This window comes from Balaenoptera ricei, chromosome X (genome assembly GCF_028023285.1).
Source record: "Balaenoptera ricei isolate mBalRic1 chromosome X, mBalRic1.hap2, whole genome shotgun sequence".
In the NCBI taxonomy this organism is placed as follows: domain Eukaryota; kingdom Metazoa; phylum Chordata; class Mammalia; order Artiodactyla; family Balaenopteridae; genus Balaenoptera; species Balaenoptera ricei.
In genome coordinates this window covers 28,857,842-28,875,916 of record NC_082660.1, presented here as the reverse complement: position 1 = coordinate 28,875,916, position 18,075 = coordinate 28,857,842, and the positions used below count along the sequence as shown (strand labels likewise).

The 18,075-nt window shown below is 39.7% G+C and overlaps 1 protein-coding gene across 7 annotated transcripts in view; it reads left to right on the top strand.

The window, feature by feature from the left end:
- The window catches only part of DMD (dystrophin), a 2,476,968-nt gene that overhangs the window by 2,374,083 nt on the left and 84,810 nt on the right, over positions 1 to 18,075 (top strand). For all 7 annotated transcript variants that reach the window (XM_059910880.1, XM_059910875.1, XM_059910877.1 and 4 more), the window contains 3 exons: positions 1,454 to 1,655; positions 3,880 to 3,965; positions 6,066 to 6,223. In XM_059910880.1, the coding sequence (XP_059766863.1) occupies positions 1,454 to 1,655; positions 3,880 to 3,965; positions 6,066 to 6,223 (446 nt within the window). The remainder of the gene's footprint in view (positions 1 to 1,453; positions 1,656 to 3,879; positions 3,966 to 6,065; positions 6,224 to 18,075) is intronic.

Below are 18,075 nucleotides of genomic sequence, written 5' to 3'. Positions count from 1 at the left end.
AATGTAAAGAGGTCACTCCTTTATCTTTCGAGTATTTTTAAGCAAAAGGAGTGGGGACTTGGCTTTGATAGGATGAGTGCTCGGCCAGGGTATTTTAAGGAAACTGGTCCATGGAAGCAGAGAGGTTTACTCACTGGGATGAAAGACAAAGGGGGAAAAAAAAAACCTCCTGCTTCCACCCCCGGGTCTCCTTCATGCTTCCAGGGAAACTTCAAAAGGTTACTATTTTCCTTTTTGAAAAGAGGAAAACATGCACTACAGAGGTATTAACCTACATAGGTATTAACCACCATTTGGGGGGTTGGTCCTTAACATTTAATTAGAAGTAGCCACAAATAGTAACTAGTAAAATGCATTAAAGCCTTAAATTTGCATCTGTTTAGTATGGGGCAAGCTGTTTACTGATGGGGATGGTGGTGTTTATCTGCAGTTACATTTATAATTGTGTTGCCTCCTCCCCCTGGATATGTGAGAGATTTACTTAATTACCATTGATTCTTGCTCTCAAAGGACTGAGAATTCAGACCAGAGCTTGGATGTATAAGGTGTTATAAAAGCAATGTTGTTGCATTTCCAATTTGGCTAATAAATTGGCTTTACAGAAAAGCATCTTTCTGTGACACTTGGGAGTAGAGCTTACGATTTGCTCATGTTGGGCAGTGTTGAGGCTTCACTTTTGATAAATGTTTGTCTTTCAGTATATGATTAAATACCACCTCAGATCACGGGAACCTCCACCCCCGCCCCCAAACTTATAAAGTTCTTAGCGGACTTGAGAAGTACGTTGTGGACTGTAATTTGAAGGTGAAAGGAGAAATAAGTGAGCCTTGCATCTGAAAACTGGATAGATGATGCATTTATTTTAGTTGGCCTATAGACAATTTTAGTGAAGGTGATTATTTTTTCACCTAGTGTTAATGTAGCAGAGAGATTAGGAGGTGACTGATATTTCAAGGAGGAAAACGCTTAATGATTATAAATGCATAGCTGGAAATAAGAGTTTGCACAACCCTAACCACGCAGATTAATCAAACTGACCTCCTCTGGTACTAATACAAGAAAGTATTCTCAGGAACTCTTTGAAAATCTCTAGTAAAACAGCTCTTTTTCTTTCTAATTCAGGTGGAAATGACTCTGTTCCTGTAGAACACTCTAGGTCCCCTTAACGCTCAAATATTTCCTAATAGTTCAGGAATGGGAACTGTCTCTTCATCCACATCTTCACGCAATGCCGGTGGGACTTGAGGACAGCCTCAGAGCTTGAATGCTCATCACACTTATCAGACTTAGAGCCGAGGGGTGAAAAGAAAACACTTTAATCAAAGAGGGTAGGGTTCGGGTTTGCTGTTTACTAAAGGGTACAAGCCAATCCTACCAGGATTGTCAAAAAGAAAAACAGTGAGAGAAGGATTTTCCCCTTTGAATCACCTGTGATTTTATGTGGCTTTTGCAGTGGATCTCTTGAGCCTGTCAGCTGCATGCGATGCCCTGGACCAGCACAACCTCAAGCAAAATGACCAGCCCATGGACATCCTGCAGATCATTAATTGTTTGACCACGATTTACGATCGCCTGGAGCAAGAGCACAACAGTCTGGTCAACGTCCCTCTCTGCGTGGACATGTGTCTCAACTGGCTGCTGAATGTTTATGACACGTACGTACAGCAGGCTTTCTCCAGACTGTACCACTGGAGGCTTAGTTTACAGACCGGTGACGGTGTAGTTAAGCGTCACAACAGGGCTCCAGTCTAGAAATACGGTCCTCAGGGTGAAAGTTTCATGAAGCCGTGTGACCTGATGCTATCCCCGTGATTAATCATTTTTGCATTTAATGGAACTGAAAAATATTTTTATAAGCTAGGAGGTAAGAACTAGAACGTAGAATGCTCTCAGATTAGAAAACAAACCAAACCCTGAGATACTCATTTTTCGAATAGTAGAATGAGTCAGTGTGTAGCCATGAGTTCTTTCCCTTTCTTGCCTGTGAATTTTGAACTCCTCCGTCCTCTTCGGGGGTGGCTTCCTCTCACCGGCAGAGAGGGATGTGCTCCTGGAGATGCTGCCACACCTGTCACCAGCTCTGAGTAGTGTTAGCTGATACTCGAGAGATTTTTTGCAGAAGAGTGTAAATTGATAAGCCAAAAAAAAAAAAAAAAAAAAAAAGAAAACAAGCCCTAATGCAGCAAATCCAGATCTTCAAACTGGGGAAGCCTTGTTTTTTTTTTTTTTAATAAGGATTTATGAAGTTTCACTTTGGCACCTCCATTCATCCCTCTCTCTTAGAAAACACTCTTTTATTTCTTTTGGATTGCACATAGGAGAACTCCCCACTTTTGTCTTGAGCTTAATGAAGACAATTGAGGAAGGTAGCAGAAGGAATTGGTCTTAATTTCAACTGAATTCTTCTTAGACATCAAAATTACTATATGCCTGATTTCACATGTCAACAAGAACGTATTCTGCGTTTGGAAATCTGGGAAGGTCTTCTGAAAGGAGTTGCATAGCAACTATTTGCTTTTGCCTTTGGTGTACATTTCTACCACCTCCTGGATATAAATGTATACCTTTTTTCTTTGTTATTTTGATAAGGTATTGCTTTTTAAGTTCCAAGATCACCTGGCTGTTGAATTCTCATCATTATCTACCAAGCCCTTGATCATGTTGGATTTTAATTACGGATTATCCTTAGATTTGCTTTGATAAGGGTTTCTATTCAGGTCTTCCCTCAAATATATTTTGGCACCATTCTCTTTGCAGATGATGTACGAATGGATTCTGAGTATATAACTTCCCTTCTCTATGCCTGAAAATTATCTGGGGACAATTGCCTGAAAATTATCTGGGGACAATTTTAACTCCTTGAAGACCTGAGTCACTATATAAAGTTTCTTAAACTTTGATTTGCCGTTTTAAAGAGGGAAAAAGATAAAATCTTCCAATGATAGTACTTTTGTTAACGCAGTAGGACCCAGGATTTTTGTTTGACTAATGGATTTAGTGAATTGTACCAGTTGAAAGCTGAGCATATTGTTCACCAAAAATAACCACTCTTGGGACCTATCCTTTACAGTTATTCTACAGACTTTTTTTTTAACCGACATATATGGTTCAGTTGTTTTTCATAACAAAATAAAGGCTGAAAATTATCAAAAGACATTTTCTACAAAATGAAAAACTTTTCATTCTTTTAATTTTTTCCCATGGGCAAAATGAACTTGTTAATAAATTTGTCATGTGGAATGGTTTATATGTAAAGTGAAAGCATACCTATGTTAAAACATGGCTATAGCAATAGGTTATTTTTAAATTGCTCATTAAGATCATCTATTCAAATGCTCTCTAATAGACTGTATCATATTTTTCTTGTAGGGATAAATGTTCATATTTTACACTGTGTGTTTTGTGGCCTGAAGTGATTAATTTTCTTCTCAATAAGGGGCAATCTGATGAAAATCTAAATGAGTGTTATGAGGGCAGAGCAGTTACTTGCTGGTATTTTTTGGCTTCAGTAACTGAAGTAGGTGATTTTCTTAGTACGTAGTAGTAATTCTTCCCCTTATCGACATAAACCCAGGTGGCCCTCCATAGATGAATAGAAGGATATTTTTCTTATTTTTATGTAGAGAAACTCTTACCATTCAAGTAAGGGCTTTTAAGAATTGAAAACTTGGTAAATGTTCATTGGTCGAGTTGGTCAAATTTCCATCGCATTCTAGGTCATCAGCCAAATAGATAATGAACTCAGAAACATTCTAAATGATCTTAATAAAACAATGGTCAGTAGAGTTTCCATATCCAAGGTTTTTCCTCTTAACTAAGAAGTGTTTATCGTTCAGTAAAGTGTCAGTAATTGTTTTCTGCTTTGATTATTCATAACAGGGGACGAACAGGGAGGATCCGGGTCCTGTCTTTTAAAACTGGCATCATTTCTCTGTGTAAAGCACATTTGGAAGACAAGTACAGATGTAAGTCATGTATATTAACTCAGTATTCTTTTATTAATGTTGGCTAATTACCCCAGTTCTAGATGGGGAATAACATGGTGTTCTTATTTGACAGCAGGTTCCTCATGTAAGATGTAGAACTGCTTTCAGACTGTCATAAAATTTGATTTGTGCCGTTCCCTGTCAGATGTTAAATTGTAGGTATTTAAATAGAGAATGAGCATTAACTTCTCCAGTCCGAGTATTATTTTACATTACATCGACTGTGTCTGAGTAAAACACACGTTCCTCGGGGATAAAGTCCGATTTCCTAACCCCTTTGTCTAAGTCAGAAAAATAAATGTGAAGGTTTAATCCGTGCACTTGCCTCGTCTTTGGATTCTTATTTAAAGAGTACTATCTGGCATTCGTGTTCAAGAAACCTTGTTTATTTTATAATCATCTTACTGCGAGTTGTACTGACATACCCAATTCTGTGATGTGATTAACATTTTATTATTTGAGAGACAGCTTGCCATTTCTTACAGGGTAAATAACACCTTACAGAATTTCCTTTTGATTAGCTATTGGGCTCTTCTGCTTAAAATTTGTAAATCCAAATTAAAAGCAAATGCTAGAGGAGGGACAGTTGAGATGACTAAGCAACCATTCATTCCCACTGTGAAGGAATGTACTTGTTTTTCCCCTTTAAATGCTCGTGAGAAATCTTTTCGGTAGGAATATTAAACAAACCTAGTGTATCTTGTCTTTTCTCTTTTCCCCTAAGGCCTAGCCACACAGGGATGTGGAGATGTGCTGAGCTTAAGGACGGGCAGGAGATAAAAGAGATTGAATTCCTCCAAAGCCACTCTGGGTCCTACTGCGCATTTCCCCCCTAGGAGTAAGCCACAAAATACACAAGCTCTTTTAGCTCTCACTTTTATGTAGTTTCCACTTGAGTTTTCTCATCCTAAGAACCCAAGAAAAAAGAACAGAACAGCTTTTGTTAGCCATCTGAAAATGTGTTTTGGATAAAATAGAATATTTCTGTGGGCTTTCGTCCTTTAAATATTGTAGTTACTCGGGATAGGTATAGTACCAGCACATCGTAATACTAACTTGATTCATCAAGGAAGCTTCCAGTTTGTGTTTCAAATAACCACTGAGAGGGAACAGGTTTGAGGTTGGCAAAACAAAAATGTTAACTTCAAGCTGGGATATTTGAAGATAATTCATAATTCTGAAATTATGTGTGTGCGCTGGAGAGACGAGAAAATGCTGTTGAGAGCTCAGTGCTGTTACTGCCATCTTAAATATCTCATTAAAACATTTAATTTCTTAGGGTTTAAAGTGTGCTTATGAGTAGGAGAATCTTCCGTGGGCTTACTTTTTGGGCAACTTTTATTTGAATACAAGGTAGGATTAAAATAATTTTATTTCTGAGAACAAAACATGTTGCGAGTGTTTGGTATATTCATTCATGCTGTGAATGCACGTATATTGGGCACCTGCTGTCCTCCAGGCGCTGCTCTTCTACTCCACACATTTCCAGCACACAGTTGACCAAGATATGGTCCCAGCCTTGAGGGGATATCATTCTTCAGCCAAAAAGACACATGTGAAATCAGTGACAGTGTAAAGTGATATGAGCTAATTACGAATATGTACAGCATCCTGTGGGAACATGTACGAGAAACTCAGTGATCATATGACTGCATAAAGAAGTCCCAATTTTGATATATTTTGGAATCTGATGTCCAAAGGGGATGGTGCTTTGGGCCCATTCTATGTTTCTTAAGGCGAAAACATTTATTTTATGATGGTGATCATGTCCTATATATAAAATATTTTCCAAAGGATTATGTTCTGGCTTAGGAAAAACTCACGTGTCAGAACTGTATGTGAGCTCTCATTACTTGCAGGGCTGTAGTTTATTTAAAAGTTGTCACACTTCATATATACACAGTGATGATTAACTTGATCCATAAAAATAATGTGCAGATTAGTGTACAGTAGAAGTACACTGTGGGAATATTGGCTACTCTTGAGAATTGGTGCTGGAATTGAGTTGGTCCTTAGATTCTGCTAACATCTACTTGGTTCTGCTTTTTGATGGTTGCAATTCTCTTTTTCCTTTTGTAGACCTTTTCAAGCAAGTGGCCAGTTCAACGGGATTTTGTGACCAGCGCAGACTGGGCCTCCTTCTGCATGATTCTATCCAAATCCCAAGACAGTTGGGTGAAGTCGCATCCTTTGGGGGCAGTAACATTGAGCCGAGTGTCAGGAGCTGCTTCCAATTTGTAAGTTATTCACCTTCTTAAGTAACATACTTATTCTTTTGTATTCTAGAAATTAATATAAAAACCCACAGAACTGTAGTTTCTCACATTAGCTCTTCCGTAGGCAGGTAGGTAAGGGATTTTTGATATTTGAAACCTCTGTAGGCAGTGGCTTCTGGAACTGTGGGTTTGGGGAGAGAGGACAGTGCAAAGGAAGGGAAAGAAATCTGCGTCTGCAGCCAGAACCCCACAGTTTCTAAGATGTTGGGAGGGAAGGGAGTCTGCATGGTTTAGCGAGGGAGGAAATAAATCTCCAGCCAGAGAAATCCTTTGTAAAAAAGAAAATGACCTTTGTCTGTGCGTGTCTTAGTCTCTTCGTTTTTTTTTCCTAACCTAATTCTGTCATCGTAGCCTTCTTTTCAGTAGCTGTTGGTAAATAGTTGACACAGCTATCTTTTTTTTAAAAAAATAAATTAATTTATTTATTTTTGGCTGCATTGGGTCTTCGTTGCTGTGCGCGGGCTTTCTCTAGTTGTGGCGAGCGGGGGCTACTTTTCATTGCGGTGCGCAGGCTTCTCCTTGTGGTGGCTTGTCTTTGTTGCAGAGCGTGGACTCTAGGCGCGTGGGCTTCAGTAGTTGTGGCACGCAGGCTTCAGTAGTTGTGGCTCGCGGGCTCTAGAGCGCAGGCTCAGTAGTTGTGGCGCATGGGCTTAGTTGCTCTGCGGCATGTGGGATCCTACCAGACCACGGCTCGAACCCGTGTCCCCTGCATTGGCAAGTGGATTCTTAACCACTGCGCCACCAGGGAAGTCCCTAAAGTTTTCCTTTTGTAACTTTGACATTCCTCTACTTTTCCAAGGCCTGGATGGTGACTTCCCGTAGGCTTACAACCAGGTCGGAGGTTTGTACTCTCTGCTAATGTCTGTCACTAGCTGCACACACTCCTGTCCATTCTCTTTCGTATCCTGCCCCAGTGCCTTTTCCACACCATAATCAGTGTCCCCAGAAATACCCTCTTCCTCCCAAGTGCCTCAGCACTCCGTTGATAGCCATTTAGTTTGTTTCTCTTTTTTGGTAAGATAGATAATGCTGCAGTGAACATCTTTATGTAGTTAGCTCTTTTCTTTGATGCAAGTTTTTCCCTTAGGATAAATTCTCAGAAATGGGATTACCACATATAAACAGTTTTGTGGCTTTTGATACATATTACCAGATGGCTTTTTGTCAAAAGTTGTTTGTAGTACCACCAGCACTGAAGGAATGAGATATTTGGAGTGTTACATTATTCACAGTGTTCTTATGTTGTTTTTCAAATGCTAAGAACTACTTTTCTTGTATGGGGTTTCTCCATCCATCCATGCTAATCTCATTACCGATAGAACTAGGTGTACCAATAACTGGGTTAGACCTGTATGTAGTCTGACCACAGACTAGGATAAAACCATAGAAGGCCTTCTGGGCAGAATATTGTGAATATTTAGATATTTAGAGCAGTTTTCGCATTCGTTTAATAGTTCACTGGGCAGAGTAAATAAATGCACACATAATAAGGCCACTTAATGTAGCACTGGATATACTGTTTGGATTGTTTTGCCAAAATTATGGCAAATTGGCTATAAAAGTAAAACAGATGTGGAGAAATAAATGCATTTTTTCACCTCATACTCAAATCTCCCAAAACGTGAATAGACTATCACTTCCTCTGGGTTTTTTCTTACACGTTGCTGCGTTAACATTTCTACTCCAGAACGTAGACACAAGTAACTTTCACACAATGAATATTAATGGCCACAAATAGTCCAGATCCATTTTTTTCAAAATCCTATTATAAAACAACTTGCAGTGACTTAATTTTTTTTCCGAAGCGTTTTCTCTTTAGTCAAGTTTCAGTAACTTTTTTACTTTCTATTTGTGAAACCACACACACACACACACACGTACACACACATGTGTTCATATATACATATATACACAGTTGTGTGTGTCTTGTGACTGAGGGTGAGAGTAATGGTCAGAGCTCGAACCTGCCGACAGCCATCTCTACCGAGAGACGGTTCCTGCCGCACAGTCAGGCGGGCTGGCCTCAGGGCCACTGGAGCCATTGTCCTGTCACCTCGCGGAATTGCTGGTGCTGCAGCCACCGTCACCCTCACTGCAGACTCTGGCTCTCTCTGTCTTTTTTTTTTTTATGTATCTGACATATAACATGGTGTAAATTTAAGGTGTACGACATGTTGATTTGATACATTTATATATTGTAATATGATTGCCATTGTAGCAGTGGTTAGCGCCATCACATCATATAATTACCATTTCTCTTTTGTGGTGGGAATAAGTAAGCGCTAGCTTCTTGAACTTGGTTGTCGGGACAAGGGGCTGCTGAACAGAAACTCTACTTTCCGTCGTGCCGTCCTCTTGTCAGGAGCCAGGTCTGTTCCACGACAGCCTGTTGCATTCTCTTGCGGGATGCTTGCCTTCTTCACTCACCTGCCTCCTCTTGTTCCGCTCCGTCCCTGCCCCTGTAACAGCTACACTCTCTTCTCAGCGTCAGAACTTTGAACTCAGTCCACTACCTGATGGCATAGGGATTGAACGCATCCTGGCTAGCCAGTCTCCAAGCTCTCAGAAAGGTCTTTTGTGAGATTGGGGAGAAGTCCATCAAGATATTAACAGTGGTAACAGGACGGGGTTTTTTCCCTACTCTTTTGTATTTTCCAGATTTTCTTCTTTGAACATTTAGAATTAGAAAAAAAAATTAGTAAAGTGCTAACTTTTCTTTTTAAGGGAAAGAAACATCTTTTGTTTGATTCCTGTTCATTGCCACTCATACGCTATTTTCAGGCCTTCTCATCACTTGCATAGATAGATTATTGCACTGTCTTCCTAGCAAGCCTCCTCTAGACCCCCTGGTGCCTTTCGTCAGTCTCACCGCTCTCATACTGGTTTTAGAGAAACGTATTCACTGTATGACACCGTCCTTCGAAATCTTCAGTTTCTTTTCACGGTCCACTGAATAAATCCTAATTTCTCTACTTAACTCTCAGACCTTTCCTGATCTGTTTCCATAGCTGCCCACGGTTTGCTTTTACTACCAAGTAACAGCTTCTCCCTACCATTTGTACTGACCATGCTTGTAAATAATACTGTTACTGCTGCTACTGATGGTAATATTTTACTTTTGTTCACACAGTTCTCTCATTTAATCTTCCCAAACCCTTTGAGGAGAATAAAATAAGCAGGTTGGGGGGTTGTTTTTATTGTTGTTTTAATAGATGAACAATTTATCAGCGCCCCTGCATTTCCTCAACTGGTGGAAGAGTGTGATTCCTACTCCAGAGCGGATGCCTCCCGCCCCCATTTTCCTCCTCATTCCCAAATATGCATTTTTTTATTTTTTATTTTATTTTTTTTTTAAATAGAGGATATCATGGCCAGCTGATTCTTTTTTTTTTTTTTCTTTATTTTTTATTTATTTATGGCTGTGTTGGGTCTTCGTTTCTGTGCGAGGGCTTTCTCTAGTTGTGGCACGTGGGGGCCACTCTTCATCGCGGTGCGCGGGCCTCCCACCATCGCGGCCTCTCCTGTTGTGGAGCACAGGCTCCAGACGCGCAGGCTCAGCAATTATGGCTCAGGGGCCCAGCCGCTCCGCGGCATGTGGAATCCTGCCAGACCAGGGCTCGAACCCGTGTCCCCCGCACCGGCAGGCAGATTCTCAACCACTGCGCCACCAGGGAAGCCCACATTTTTTTATTTTAAGGCTCTCCAGCTTCCCAAGGTGAAATAACAGGCATTTTTTTCTGGGTCTCTGCTAGAATACATGATGCCATAACAAAACAGGGAACATAGAGTTGGGGAGAAGAGGAATCCTCATTTTAAGACACTGAGCGTTGGCAAATTGGATGTTGCTAAAAGGCTGGGGTGCACGTCCTGTGGGTACAGAGCCGGGCGAGGTTTATATTACTCAGATTTGGGGGCCCTCTCTACTTGGTAGGAATTGGCAGTCTGCATGAACAGATCCCTTGTGAATTCTTCCTTCGGAACTGGCGTCCTAGCCCTGGCGGGCTTTTCCTCAGTCAGGAGCTCTGGCTGTCACCTTGCCTTTCGGAAACCATGCAGCATGCATGAAAATTCAGTGTTTGCTATAGGGAAAGATAACAGGAGTGAAAATGCCCCCTGCCCTTTGTTTGAAGCATAAGACCTTGGGAATGGGGCCGGGCTGGTTCCTTCAGCAAGCTTGTGCTCAAAGGCTGTTCTTTCTACCAGCCTAAGGAAATGAACGGCAGGAAAGTACTTGTTTCTCCTACAAATACATTCCCTGCATCACAGAAGGAGAAGTTGACTTCAGACTGTAGTCTTTTTATTTCCTTTTTTTTTTGTCACCGACTAGAAAACTTCCTTCTTTTCAGGTCGGTACAGTTAGGAAAGTGTTGGCTTCTGGCTCAGACAAGGGCCTGGCAGGGACAGGAGGAGAGCAGTGTTTGCACGTGCAGTGCTAGCTGGGTGATCTTTTTATAGGTTTCCTCAGCCCATGTGGAGATGGGTGGTGGTGATGGTTGCACAACAGTATGTATATACTTAATACCATTGAACTATCCACTTAAAAATGGTTAAGATTGTAAATTTTATGGTATATGTATCTTACCACAATTTTTAAAAATTGGGGAAAAAAACCCAAAAACTTTTTAAAAGAAAGAGAAAAGGAAATTGCCAAGTCCAAATAAAATGCTTTGCCTATTTAAAAATCAGTATAGGTCCATCAAGGAATTATCCATGAGGCCAGGAAATGAAGTCATATCTGTGGACTTTAAAGGGGAAAATTCACTATAAACGTATGGATTTGACAGTAGTATCTTCACTGATATTAAAGGAGGCAACAGGATATGTTTCTACATTAGAAGCATATGGCAGTCAACACGTGTACTGGGAAAATGACTCTTTTGGGCAGTAGTAGAAGTAAAGATTTGAAACTAGTTTGTTTTGGAAATACAGCTTCAATTTAATGCATCAGCGGGTTGATCTGCTTTCATATTCCATGGAATCTTCCTTGTTAACAGAACAGATTGATCCTTATGACCTCCGCAAGGCCAGGTCTGCCCTGGCAGTGAGTCAACAGACTGCCCGAAGGAACTTGAGAGATTGTCCACATCTCTCCTTTTTCAGATGAGAAAACTGAAACCCAGAGAGGCAGAGTGAATATTTTCTACATTCTGCAATTATATTTATGTCAGAACTAGACATCAGGCCCAAGTTCCCTATGTTCCAAGCTAGCATTTCCTTCTGCTAAACCATCTGAGTAGAAATAAATGGCTTTAACCAGTTCAAATATTAGACTGAACGAAGAAAGTGTTAGCATGATCCTTTATATGAATTTTAGGTTATAATAGGATATGTGGCTAAATGAACACTCCTTCACCTACCCCAGCACACATGTGTACACACACACTATGATCTTTATTTAAAATACTCTAATCCCAATTTCAGGTGTCTAGTCTACTTCCAAATGAAAGGAAATAATATTTCCTCTTAGGTGGGCAAAACTTTATGTTTTTAAAAGTGACTCCAGAAAAGAGTCATGTATCTGTAAATTGGTATTTGGCAGTGCCCTGAGAGGTACTCCCTTCACCCCTCCCCCCCGATAGTCTTTGTAGTATTTTCTTCTGTAAACATTTTAAGGACCTTATTGTTTAGACAGAATCGAGTGTACCAACTTTATATTCAATATGCTTCACCTACAAGAGCTTGTGTGCCAAAATCTGTTTATTCTACATCTGTTTTCTGCCTCCTGTTGTGTTCATGCATTCAAAATGAATAAGTTGCTTTTTCACCTGTCTTCTGAGTTTTTATATTCCTCTGACAAAAATGAATATCATCTGTGCACAGTTGCTGTAATATAGAATGATACAGAAATGGGAATAAATTACCACCTCAACTGTCGAGAACAAGTGTGTGTGTGTGTGTGTGTGTGTGTGTGTGTGTAAATAGCAGATCATTCCAGGACATCTGGAGTAGTGAGTGGCAGAGTGGTTAAGCACATAGGCCCTGAAGCTGACTGCCCAGGTTCAAATCCCAGGTCTGCTATTTGCTGGGTGTGCAACCTTGGGCCCATTTCTTGACCTTCCTGGCCCCTAAGCTCCTGGAGCAGTTGTGAGGATTAAGTGAGCTAATAGAGGCAGGGCACTTAGAGTGGTGGGCACATAGTAGGTACTTACTGAGCGTTAGTTATGATTATCTAAAGTGTATTTTAACATGAGAATAGCCCACCAAGATTAACAGTTCCTTTTATCCATAACCCAGCATCTGTAGATTAGATTTTAGAGACTCGTGAGATGGTGTTAAAGTACCATGCCAACACACTTCTTAACCAGTTTGACAGCATTCCTCATGCCAATTGATCACATTTTATATTTCCCATCCTTAAAATAACTCCTAAAAAATCCGCTTTGCCTAGGTTTCCTTTGGCCGTTATGGGCCCTTTTGGGACTTCCCTGGCGGTCCAGTTGTTAAGATTCCACGCTTCCACTGCAGGGGGCGCCGGTTCGATCCCTGGTCGGGGAACTAAGATCCCGCATGCCTGTATGGCGCGGCCTAAAAAAACAAAATAAAATAAAGATGTTCCTTCCAAAAAAAAAAAAAATATGGGCCCTTTGGTCTTATGGACATTCTTTTTACACCCGTTTGGACTGCTGGATACTCACTAATAACTACGATATAAGTTACCAGGGCTTGGTATATATAAGTAGAGGTGGCACCACCGAGCTCCTACTGGGCCTGCTCGTGGACAGAATTCCTGCAAATTTTTGGGAAAGACCTTTTATCAGGGTATTATCAGCATTGTCGGGAGTTCACTATTGGTTTTCAGTTGCTCTTCTTTTCTATTTTGACTATAAGCTCTGGTGGTTTACCTTCATAATTATGTCGTGGTTTATGCGGTTAACTTCTCCATGTGGAGCGGTAGATATTTTCTTCACCAGTGTTTCAAAGATAGGTTTGTGTTGGAGTTGAAACCTGTTTCATTTATACACTTACTGCTAAGGAAAAGCACATGTCATTCTGTTTCTCCTTTTTACCCTTCTAGAGCAGAAGTCTTTGTTAGGAGCAAATTTTCCTTCCTCTCCTCCCCTCCCCTCCCCTCCCCTCCCCTCCCCTCCCCTCCCCTCCCCTCTTTCCCCTTTCCTACAAAAGCTGAGGCAGAGGTGGTAATGAAAAAAACCTTTTTTTTTTGAGAGCCATGCTTTTAGTTGGAAGTGTATTCTGGACTCCCTTTGATCAGTTCACCATTAATTCTAACTCAAACTGATACCCACAAAGCTCAGAGAAACAAGGAAATATGAGTTCAACATTTACCATTTTCTTTTTTCCCATGTTTGTCACTGGCTTGTAAATTGGATTTTTAAAAAAAATCTGTCTTTCTACGAAGATTATTTAAGATGAAGGGAAGTGCAAAACTTCTTCCTGGGATACCCTTATCTGTTTATCCAGGGTGTCTTGATATACTAACAGCTAAAGGGTTTTTTTTTTTTGTTTGCTTTGGGTTTTGGGGGAGGGCATTTGAAAAAATAGTAAAAAAAAAAAAAAAATTTCTAATTAGCTTTTTTTTAAGCTACATTAAAAAAATACAGTACAGTCTGTTCCAGTGTTCACTTCTCTGAGTTTAGACATATAGTTTTGTCACCACCACTACAATCAAGACAGAACATTTCCATCACCCCTAAAATTCCCTCTTGTTTTGTTGTCATCCTGCCTGCTCCCAGTCTCTGGAAACCACTACTCTGTATTCTGTTCCTGTACTTTTGCCTCTTCCTGAACTGGATTTTAAATGATTGTAGGAGGCAGCAGTGGAAGAGTTAATGTGCTGTCTTGTACTTGAGCATAATTTGTCCTGATACCTACTTGAGAAAAGATATTCCATGATATCTACAGGCAGATATATGTGCTCTACCATGTATCTGTGAAAGTTTTCTGTTAAATAAGAACTCTCTAGCATAAATTAATAACGTTGAGTATACTTACAGGTTTGCATAGATTTAAAAATTGTGCTTCTGTTCCCTGGAGCCATGGTGTTAATTGGTTTATTAGTCAGGTGGAGTGGAAAGCCTGAGGTCAGGACAGTTGTCCTTGAACATGTAAATGAAGAGTGGATAATCACTGTGTGTTATTGTTTGGGCTTATTTTATCTTTAATGGGTGATTCAGAGTCTTGATTAATATTTAGAGCAGTGACTGCTGGCCTCCAACCTGCTCATTATCTTCAGAACTTTAAATAAAATACTTGATATCTACCCAAGACAGCAGTTATGGGAAGCCTTTTACTTCTTCTTGTCTCATGAACACAACTGTGGACCTCTCAATCCTTATTTCAAACAAGAAAAATTTCTGATAATGTTGGGCTTCTTAAACTCGTATTTATGGCTGAAAATTCATAGTCGGGTATCTGGGGAAAGCACATCTCGGCCGAGTATATGAGGGGACACATTAGAGCAATGAAGCTAAGAGAACAGGGAGGACATCAGTTTGGTGTTAGGCTTGTGTTTTGCGAGAAAACTAGTCCTGAAGAGTTTTTCACATTTTATACCATTGGTATTAATGCATTTCCCCCTCCCCTTTCACAGTTACCACAGTTCCTTATACTCTTGCCTTCCTTGCCCTCCCCCAGGAAGGGGTGCTTGGTAAGAAACAATGGTTTCCAACCAATGTTTTATTTTGAAAAAACTTCAAGTATAAAGAAGAGTTAAAAGGATAGTATGATCAACACCTGTACGTCTCGTACATCTGTCCAACCCCTGGTTAGCGTTTTGCCCCATTTACATTTCACTTTTCCCATGTATGTGTGTATTTGAATCTACACACACAGACACGTCTTTCCCCTTTACCATTTAAAGGTAAAAGGCCATCATACCATAAAACATAAACCCCTGAACATTTCACCATATATCTTGTTTCAAAAAAGGACTTTCTCCTGCATAACTGCAATACTGTTGCCACACACAAATTTAACATTAAGTCAGTAATACCATCTAGCATGCAGTCCACACTGAAATGTCCCCATGGCTTCGGAATGTTCCTTATTTCTGGTAGTTTTCTTCCAGGATCCAGTCAAGGTCTTTGTCTTTCATTGGCTTGTCATGCCTCTGTACTTTCACTTCATCTGAACAGTCTCCCAGCATTTTTTGTTTTTTTCATTCATGATATTGACATTTTTGAAGAGTCCAAGCAACTTTCTTAAGAATGTCCCATATTCTGGATTTTTCTGGTTGTTTCTTTGGATTAGATTCAGGTTGAATTTTTTTGTTTTGGTAAGAGGACGATAGAGGCACTGCTGTGTCTTTCCCACTACATCACAACTGGAGGGACAAAATGACACTTGGTTCTTATCAGTAATGCTAAGAATGGTAAGGTGGTGTCAGATATTTCCATTGTAAAAGTATCTTTTTCCCTTTGTAATTAGAAAGTCATTTTTGTGATATTTTGAGCGCTGGTGAGCATCCTATTCCTCTACAGCCTTTCACCCTATGGTTTTAGCCTCCATTGATGATCCTTTTCTAATTCAGTGATTACATTAGTGCTTGCCTAATAGTGGTTTTCTCATTCTACCATTCTTTCTGCGCGTATTAGCTGGTTTTCTTCTGTAACAGAGCTCCCACTTTTCCCCTCTCTTTTTCTGAGTATCACCACGGACATCCAGGGTGATTTTGCATGTAGAGAGAATAGGACTTCTCCTGACTGAGCTGCTTTTGGATACTATTTTTGCCATGACATTGCTTAAAACGCCAGTGCACGGAATTAACCATCCTTTTCCCCCATAACAATGTAAGCATGTGTCTGATAAATACATTTCCATATCAGCCAACTCTTTTGTGGGACCAAGTCATATAACCTGAGTTATGTGCTAACGAGGATTGAGAAACTCATAGGCTTTTCTGTTTCTTTTTTCCCTTTTGCTACCTCAATTTATGTTAACCTGGCACCTGTCAGTCCATGTAGCTCATATATGCCATAGCATCTAATGGTAGGAGGAAGGACACGTAATGTCAAAAAGAAGGAGGAAAGGAGCCGATCAGAAGAGATAAGAGTATGCATTTATCTCAGTGCTTATTGAATATTCAGTTGTATCTTCATGTAGCTCTCAGTAGACCAGTATAGAATTCAGTTCAAGATTGGTACCTGGCCATTGTCTCAGGCAGGCCATATTTAGATATCAGAGCCTCTCGTACTCTTGGACAAGTTAAAGATTCAAAAGATTTTGGAGATCAGCCTTGTATGTTCCCATCGGAAATCACTTTTGTCCACCCTTCTTTAAAAACTCCTTTAGGCATACATATTTTAGTCTTAAAATAATAGATGATCTTGAGCTGTTTCCTCTTTGAGCCTTTTTTCATCTGTCACATCAAGTGAAACAGATTATCTCAAGAGTTACTTATCCCCAGGTTTCTTTGATTATATTATATGCTAAGTGTTGTAAATGGAAAAGGCAGAAAGGGATATGGATTACTGTATATACTTTAAAGCTTGGTCATTATCAGCCAAGTCTTACCTGATCTTCTGGGTAACAATTCTTGTAACAGAAATACAGGATATAGAAAACAGTCTTATATGTATAGTGTGGCCTTTCACGTGAGACCAACTGTTCTCTGAATAGAAGTAGTGTAGACTAAGAACAAGATGTGAAAAAAACATTGTGTGGAGCCTCGTATAAATGATCCCTGGTGCCCCTACACTATAGTTTCCTCAACAACTCAAAGGTAAGACACGAGGATCTTATGTCTAAGATGATCAAAATGCCACTTTCCTTCTGTTTTATTTGTTACATGCAGGTTTCGTATAGTTTTATAGCAGATTTTTTTATCACTCATTTGATTTTCATAAAAATTGGGATTGTTTGGAAGAAGAGTCATTAATATTCTTTACAACTTGTTCCTCCTTTTATGTTCGTTGCTAGTGCAGACTTCTCTCTTACGTAAAATATTCCACTGATGCCCTTGGTAGATTTAGAGGTTGTTAAAGAAATCGTAATAACAGCTCAGGGAACAGCCAGGAACTGCCTGTCCTATACCGTCTGACCCTGGCTAGCCATTCTCTTTGTACTTCTAAATCTTTGTGTACAGACTGTAATTCACAAAACAGTTTTGATCAATTTGAATTCAGCAAATCTTTCCAAACACTAGGGCTTTTCATAATCAGGGCCAGAAAAGTTGGGTTGTCAGCTATTAATGCTATAACCTATTAACAATGGCAGCGATATTGAAAGGGTTATTTGGATTTATGAAGGGAACATTTTACTTGTGAAAACAGCAGATGAAAATGGCCAGGAAGGAGAGATTAACCTTTTTTAAAAATCTGTGGTTTGTCCCCAGTATTTTCCATAAATTTCTGTCAATAAGAATGTTTGGAAATTCTATCCATGCATATGAATGCATGCAATATTTATAAATTTACTTATTATTTTTCTTCGAAATGGGCAGGAACTCTAGTAAAGAAATGAAAACATACACTCACACATGTACACACACACACACACACACACACACACACACACACACTCTTGTACTAGCTGACTGCCTTAACCTTGCTTTGGTTAATTATTTGCCATGAATAAATAAATTTCTGTTATTTGTCATGAAATACATTGCATAGAGTTTCTATTTGAAAAGCAGCCTGATTTCAAATCAGGGTCTGCGATTTTAGCATGTTCCCTTGTTACTTCCAGTTTGGGCTTTTTTAATTTATCAGTCCTTTTTCTTTCCTCTCTCCACAACATGTAAATATATTTTTAGCTTAAAATTTTAAAAATTGAGGTATAATTGACATATAACATGGTATAAGTTTAATGTACAACCTTAAAAATTTTTAATTGAGGTATAATTGACATATAAGATT